We start from the raw sequence: 8,255 nt of genomic DNA on the forward strand, positions 1-8,255 counted from the left end.
ATATGATTCCTTTTCCACAAATAATTGAGTGTGAATATATTGGAAAGTTTAGTAGCGTGGGTATCTTTTGAAACAACTCTCTTGGGTGCCATGATAACAATGACTACTAGAGAGAAGTGTTCAACAACTATGATACTTGCAGGGGGAAAAGAAACTCATGGAAAAATTACATTAGCTTTTGCAAATAAACTTTCAAAGTAAAAACTGACAACAAACCAATGAACTAATGAGAGTGATTGCACAAATTTCATGGTTAAGGGAGGGAGACCAGCTGAGGGAACTGCACATTATGTAGTCTCGGTAGCCAATGGTGTAGCCTAAGGATTGAGACTGCGCAATGCACAGTTCAACCTGGGAAGTGATAGGAACAGGCTGCACATTGCACAGTCTCAATGGCCAAGGTGGTAGGACTGAACCCTAGGACTGCGCAATGTACAGTTGGGCCAGCCTGTCTCAGAGGCCAAGCTCTCATATTGAGGGTGAGGGTGAAGTGCATGGCCAAGTGAAGTGAAGATCTGCCTGATGAGGGTGTAGGAAACAAGCAGATCTAGGTGATAATGCAAGTTAAGGTGCATATATGACTAGTTATGGATATATCATTGTGAATCAACTGAAACAACTCAACAAATGGAAGGAAAGACAAATATGCCAGGAGAGTCGCCGAAACAATGACCACCGTGAGCAAAAATAAGAAAATGATGCAACACTTATGAAAGGCGAATGAAAAACTGAATCAAAACTTATACAAGCTAATATACGTTAAAACACCAACAACCATGAAGAGAAACAAGCAAAACAACACTCACATAAGTGAAACGACAAAAGCAACAGAAAAAGCGGCAAAAGACAAGAAAAGGAAAACTTGCCCAAAAAAGTGACACAAACTCCACCAAAGACTCCTTGATCTCCTTGGGAATTCTAGATCTCTAAGATAAAATGTACAAATGAGCTCTAGATGCATCAATTAAATAGAATTGAGCAAATTAAGGTTTATGATGTGCATGCCTAAAATCAAGGAAAAAGTAACACTTAGCAAAAATTTCTAAAAATAGCGACTGTGCCGAATTTAGGAAACTAATGATGAATCCCTATTTTCTAGGGATTGCTTTTTCACTTTTCGCTTTTTTGACTTCTTTTTTTTTTCGAGAAACTTGCCATGCACATAGCCAAAGAAGATTGCGCAGTTCTAGAGAACTGAGAAACTTCCCGGCTCACTACATTTCGCAGTTCCTGAGCTCAAGGAATGGAGTGCAGAGTTTTTGATCTTAGTACTGGGCTGCCATCCATGACTGCACAATTCTCAAGCTCAAGGATGAGTTGCCACTCTGGATTGCGCAGTTTCCATCATCAAGGTTGGCTTGCCTTCCAAGATTGTGCAGTTTCTGGAGGCAAGCCTAGGACTGTTGCAAGGTCAAGTCAATGGTTAGCTTGTGAAAAAAGATCAGATCAATGTCAAAACAAGAAAACACAAGCACAACATAAAAGGATAAGTCTTAATCAAATCATGAATACTTGAAGACAGTAGAAGATATGCTCTTGTGGACAAAAGGAAGGATCCAAAATCAAAGCATAAACAAAATTTTGGAGGGCGGTTGTAGCCACTACAACAACTCTATAATACAAAGGTTTATCCAACCCCCATGATCAAATTTTCTCTTCATTGGTGCATAATAACAATGTCCTAAGGTTTAATGGATAAGTTCTCAATGTTCCTCCTCTTAGGTAGGTAAATCACCTAATCGAGAAGTAAACTTCCTCACTATCTGAACCCAATGGGTTATTCATAATGTTAATTAGGGTGCAACCTCCAAAGGGAGAACACCATACAAGTAATATAACCCATTCAAGTATTGACCCATACTTAAGCATCAATATATCTTTAGTCATCATTACGGGAGTAGGAGAACTAATGCTCTCCGAATAAGGTGAACAAACTTTTGGAATAACGACAAAAGCTAATATTCATTGGTATAAATGACTATGCCATCCACGACATTCCCATTTGAAGGATGAACCCTACAAATTTCTCGAAGGGACTTTTAGAATTCCCTAAGAACCCCAAGAAACACACCATTCCCATAGGTTAAGTGAGATACTTAATGTCTTCCTATTGGAGTTAATGATCATTCCTCACCTCTAATGTGTTAAATGTCATAGAGACGATTTCTGTCATTAAAAAAATTCTTATTTCGAAATAATAATAGCTTCTATATGATGAATATTAAGGAAATATTCCTTGTACATGGCTACAAGATTTAGACATTTACTCTATAATGTCATGACATTAAGGGAAACAAGTTCTTAAAGTCATATATCCAATAAATAAAGTCATTTTCTTTTCTTTATTTGTTTATGTTTGGATTTCATTTTTTGTAACATTCACTAATTTATGTTTTCAGTTGCATTAGTTTAACAACATTTCTTTTACTTCACCATCCAACAAGAATATTGCATTCTCAATTTTGATATAATAATGGATAAAATGTTTAGCTAAACATTTTTTTAAAAATTACTCAACTAAAAACTCTCTTAGAATTCTTGTTTTTCACAATTATATATTCCTCCAAATTTCATCTTTTCTTTGTAAAATTAAAGAGATTCTTGATCTACAAAATTATGTATTTTTATGAAATTTTTATCTTTCTTTGTGAAATTAAAGATATTATCCATAACCATAATGAAATCACTAATGAATGTAAGTTGAAACACTACAAAGATTTTATATATCCTAATTGGTCTAATCAAAACTATTTTTTTAAACAAAACAAAATTAATACATAATATTAAAACCAATACACAGTTCCAAACTGAAATTGATAGTTAAACTAATTCAATGACTCTTTAGGAAGTACAAATTTATAAAATTTTGGCTACAAATGAAATTTAAAATAAACATTATTTTCTTTAAATACACTTTACCTTTAATAATAACTTGAAAAATTTAATCCTAATTATGTAATATTTTGATCACTATTTATAGATTCTGTTAATTATAAATTTTAAGAATATTTTGAAATTTAATAAAAGTGAGATCAATATTTCAGAATCTATTTTTTTTCTTATTTTACCTCTCATTCTAAAATATTTCCAAAATTTGTCATCAACATAAAAATGACCCACTTGTAAAAATAACCAAAAAAATTTATGATAACCATTTTTTTAAATAAAAAAACATAAAACTTCAAATTCCAATTCTTATATATTAAGGAAAAAAAATTATGATAACAATTTTTTTAAATAAAAAAACATAAAACTTCAAATCCTAATTCTTATATATTAAAAAACAGTCGGCACTATATTTTTACAAACAGAATTATGCACCAATCATCTTGGCACCTATTCAGATATGTTCAGCTCTTTGTTTCATTTCTCTAATAAATATTAAAAATATTAACTAAAAACTTTCTGTTCTTTATACAGCAGATTTGACATTACTTCGGTACCAAATCTTTCTCTTATTTCAAGCGAAGAAATCTTCTTTGGCTCCAAATCTTTTTCTTATTTCAAGCGAAGAAATCTTCTTTGGCTTCAAATCTTTTTCTTATTTCAAGTGAAGAAATCTTCTTTGGCTCCGCTTTCATGATATATAAGGATTTTTCATATTAAACTACCAAATCTCCCACTTAACCATTGGAGCACATCCACCCAACTTATTTTTCGTAGCATTACCTAGGTACCAAGTCACTAATGGAAACAGTGTTGATAGATGCGGGAGTGGGAGGAGAGGTTGGTGTTGCAGACGCCCGTGACAACCCAGAACTGGTGGAATTGGTGGTTTGGGAAACATAGGAACTCACGAAAGCAGGCTTTGTCGGATCGGGTAAGTAAGTCACGGAATCAGGTGAAAGCATCAAACTCACCGTATCCATCAGTGGACGAATGTGGGGTTCGGCCTGTGTACACAAAAGACCAATCTGGATGCATCTCAGCACGTGTGTCTCGTCGCACGTTTCAATTATTGCTGGATCAATTATCCGCGCAGTATTTCCTCCATCGTATGAGCTCCATACCTGCATAATCTCAACAGGTTCATCATTCTGATAATACATATATGGGGTACAGAAACGCAATTTCTGGTCGAGTTTCAGTCGCTTAATTGTGAATAGATGGATTATATTGCAATTTTGTAATATTTCAAAAATCTGAGCAACATAAGTAGATTTAATTGTTTGACTTTGTTATTAATAAATTTATGAAATACTAGATTGATTTCATTCACATTGACCAGATTTCTATAAAATCAATCAAATTAAGTAAAGTAAATAAATAAAACTAGAAGTCAATTGGATTATGTGAAATGGTTAGAAAAATGATTGGTATCCTTCACCCAAATTCAATTCTCCCCAATGGCATAATGGACTTTAGTGTAATGGACAGAATATTACTCAACTAAAAATACAAAGAAAACTATATCTCACCCATCCTAAAAGAATCTCCATTTCAGGTAACAAATTGTAGTCTGTATTCTTTCTTCCAGCAATAAGTTCCAGGAGAAGAACTCCAAAGCTATAGACATCTGTTTTCACAGATAATTGCCCCTGCATAGCATACTCTGGAGGCATATATCCACTGCAGATGCAAAGTACAATATCAATCTTCTTGAAATCAAATCAAGATAGAGGAAACAGTGTGTAAGAGTGATGATTATAGTGAAATCTTACTAAGTTCCAGCAACTTTTGTGCTGACGTGACTTTCGTCCTCAGGAAAAAGTCTTGCTAACCCGAAATCTGCTATCTTGGGATTCAGTTTCTCGTCCAACAACACATTGCTTGCTTTGATATCCCGATGAATTATCCGCAGTTGAGAATCCTGGTGAAGATAAAGAAGTCCACGAGCTACTCCCACTATGATGTTATAACGCTTTTGCCAGTCAAGCCTGCTGCGTTTGTTTATGTCTGTGTCTGTACATGAAAATAATTATAAGCTTTCTTGACACATTAATGTTTTCTATTTTCTTTCATAGATTAGAAATTGGAAGCCACTCACCGAATAGGATTTTATCGAGGCTCCTATTGGGGAGATACTCATAAATAAGCAACCTTTCTGATCCCTCTGCGCAACAACCTAGTAGATTCACAAGATTTCTGTGTTGAACTTTGGCTACAAGTTCAACTTCATTCAGAAATTCTTTCCTTCCTTGCATAGATGTGACAGACAGTTTTTTCACGGCTATTTCTTTTCCATCCGGAGTTGTTCCCTGAATTATTCAAACAAAAAAGTCAATGTGATTTTTTTTTTGAGGATTTACGCTTAATTGCCCTCCCCTACACTGGTAGAAACTTTCATAACCCTTTATTGTTACCTTGTATACAGGGCCAAAGCCTCCCTCTCCAAGCTTGTTGTCATCATGAAAGTTATTAGTAGCAGTTAGTAATGTTTCCAGTGTAAATACCATTTGACTGATTGTTGTGGTTTCCTCGTTCTGACCTGTATTATGAAAATAGAAAGTTACACTTTGAAAATACAAAATAAAAAATTGAATTCAACATTTTTTCCAAGAGCAGCAGATATGTAACCATTTTAGCATGTCAAAATTTTAATATGCTATAATTAAACTGACTGACTAGTATGTATTCCTGGTCACATAAAGTTACACTTTGAAAACATAAAATAAAACATTGAATTTAACGAAAAGCAGATATGTAATAGGTTTTAAGAGGTCAAAAGTTTAATATATTATAATGAAATTGACCGATATGGGAGAAATTTTTCCTTATTTTCTCTCCCTCATCTTTTTTTTATGTTTAAATATATTTTTTTATTTAGAAAAATATTTATTTTTAATTTAAAATTCAAATAAATCTATATTTATATTTTTGAAATATATCATTATAATGGTTATTAATAATTTTCATACTGTGGCAACATGCATTCTATTCTATTATATATATATGGAGATATATTTTTACAGAGCATTTACTTTCTGTTTGTAATCCTATGTGTCTAACAGTGTATAAGGCCTTGGTGACTAACTCTTAGTTAGCGTATAAGGGCTTGGTGACTTATAAATCTCAGTTCTTTGTTTGTTGATTTGAATTTTACAGTTTACTAAATATAAAAGTGTATTCATCCTATTCTATGATGAGTTTATATAAAAAATACAAAGAAAATATACAGGGATAGTATATTTAAGTATATTGTTATATGTTAAATTTACATATAAAAGAGTGTAAAATATATATAATAATTAAAAAAAATTTAAATAAAAATTATTATTTTAAATTTTATTTAAAATATAAAAATATTAAAAAAATATATATTTAAATAATTAAATATATGTGATTCAAATATTTTAAAGATTTTTTAAAACCCCAAATCTTCTTCTCCTTAATTAATTAATATTTTTTTATTTAGTAACAACATACTTTAAAAATTTTCCATAACCCTGAAACTATTTCTACATTTTAAAAAACTAACAGTATCATCAACAATAATACCACAGAATTCCACACCCAAAATCCCCTCATGAGCATACACCCACTTGAATATAAGAAATCTAAATTCTAGTTTCCTCTGAAAAAAATTCTAAAATCTATTGAACATGGTCACTTTGCAAATACCATCTAAGTCTGGTTGTAATCATATGCAAAGCGCAGAGGTGATAAAACCCAGGGTTCAGATGGGTATGTGGAAGCTTTCAATAACAAGCAATTTGAGATAATGATGAAGTAGCAATACCTTGATAGCCTCTTCCCAGTTGTAAGGCGGACTTCAGTCTCTTCCTAGTTGCGAACGCGCATACAATTAACAGGAGAACCAAGGCACCCACAACACCTAAAATTATGGGAATTATGTGTCTGTTTTTGTGTGAAGACTTGATCTGTGCATTATTAGCTGCTCCCTGCGTAGTGGTGGGTGGAAACGCGGTGGAACTGAAAAAAGGATATATTTCATAACGGAGTATGCAGCTTTGACTCCAATACTGAACTCCTGCAGCCGTGTCAGATGTGAACATTTTACTGATTGAGTATGAGAGGCACCTTCCGCAATCCTGAGTAGAGAGATCTCTGGTGCACTGGACCAGACCGTAAACCGTTTGGGAAGCCGAATCTAGAGCTGTAGACAGAGCAGATCGTTTAGTTTCACTTGCTGCTTCAATTGACAATTTCTCTAACAGATTCTGTGCAGTAGCTTCAAAGTCAGGCGGGATAAACACAACCGTGTTTCCGAAGGCCTCAACATAATTAGACCCCAAATCTGTATCCAGTTGCCCGATGAAATTATAGTTTCCATAGCGTAAGAAGCACTGAAAAGGCCAGATACTACCGCTAACGGCAGTCCCACAATCTTGTCGAATGTTAGTGGTTGCAAATTGCCAACAACTGAAGCACTGGTCGACTGTCATGTCTTCTCTGCATTGGAGGAGGCCATATATTCTGTTAGGACTTTGGCCATACAGAGATATATTAAACCCAGTTTTGTTGCCCCCTTCAGCAAGACGATGAAAGACTATGTTCAGATTTTTCTCAAACGTACTGCCTTCTGTATAGTTACCGCCGCCGCATTTAGTTGTGGTTCCGTTGCAAATCTGCCCATGAACAATAACTAAGTAGAATAGCGTAAGACTTTGGCCCATCCAGCGAGACCGTGCAGAACCCCTTCCATGGAAATACATCTTCGTTACAACTCTGATCGTCATCTGCGCACAGCTTACCGATAATACTAAAAATATTTTTCTGGTCTTCCCATGTAGTTGATAAATAAGAACGATCCGTTCAATTTTCAACTAAAAGTCACTTTGAAAAGTGATTGATAATGATTTAAACCTACCAGTCTCACAGTGACTTGCACAGCGTTACTGAGGTTTTAGCTTATTAAAAATATTTAGTAATTTTATTTAAATACAATGTGAATTTAATTTACTAAATTTAATATAATTACTTTAAAAAAACATTAATTTTTTTATTTTAATTTTTAAATCTAATAAATATGTAATAAATAATAATTTTAATTTTAATTTTAATGACTTTATAAACGGTAATTTTATTAAATTAACAATTAATTTATTTAATAATTTTAAATAATAAATTTAATAAATATGTAATAAACTCATTATTTTATTAAATTATTAATTTAATAATTTAATAATTTTATTTCAGTATAATTTTACTTAATTTTATTATCATGATATATAATTTTACCTAATCTTATTATCTTAAGAGATTCCCAATTAAAAAGATAGAGATACAAAATCAACATTAACTTTATAATTCAACTCTTCACTTAGAGAATTGGTATGGAAGGACGATAGGCA

At 32.9% G+C, this 8,255-nt stretch overlaps 1 protein-coding gene across 1 annotated transcript; it reads right to left on the reverse strand.

The window, feature by feature from the left end:
* Window positions 1-3,254: 3,254 nt before the first annotated feature.
* LOC149171852 (cysteine-rich receptor-like protein kinase 15) lies at window positions 3,255-7,703 on the reverse strand. Its single transcript, XM_089424148.1, has 6 exons — window positions 6,680-7,703; window positions 5,304-5,428; window positions 4,988-5,198; window positions 4,662-4,902; window positions 4,419-4,569; window positions 3,255-4,010 (listed from the first exon to the last, which is right to left on the reverse strand). The coding sequence occupies exons 1-6, from the start codon at window positions 7,638-7,640 to the stop codon at window positions 3,666-3,668; spliced, it is 2,034 nt and encodes a 677-aa protein (XP_089280274.1). The 5' UTR covers window positions 7,641-7,703; the 3' UTR covers window positions 3,255-3,665.
* Between the last annotated feature and the right edge of the window lie 552 nt (window positions 7,704-8,255).

This window comes from Pinus tabuliformis, chromosome 4_2 (genome assembly GCF_031772625.1).
Source record: "Pinus tabuliformis cultivar Carrire ecotype Pingquan chromosome 4_2, CPIR1, whole genome shotgun sequence".
Taxonomy (NCBI): Eukaryota; Viridiplantae; Streptophyta; class Pinopsida; order Pinales; family Pinaceae; genus Pinus; species Pinus tabuliformis.

Excerpts from the sequence above, each read along its gene's own strand:
- LOC149171852 (XM_089424148.1), bottom strand. The coding sequence starts at position 7,640 with ATGACGATCAGAGTTGTAACGAAGATGTATTTCCATGGAAGGGGTTCT. Across the intron at positions 5,199-5,303 it reads GCTTTGGCCCTGTATACAAG|GGAACAACTCCGGATGGAAA; the intron begins GTAACAATAAAG and ends TGAATAATTCAG. Across the intron at positions 4,570-4,661 it reads ACAAAAGTTGCTGGAACTTA|TGGATATATGCCTCCAGAGT; the intron begins GTAAGATTTCAC and ends TTGCATCTGCAG.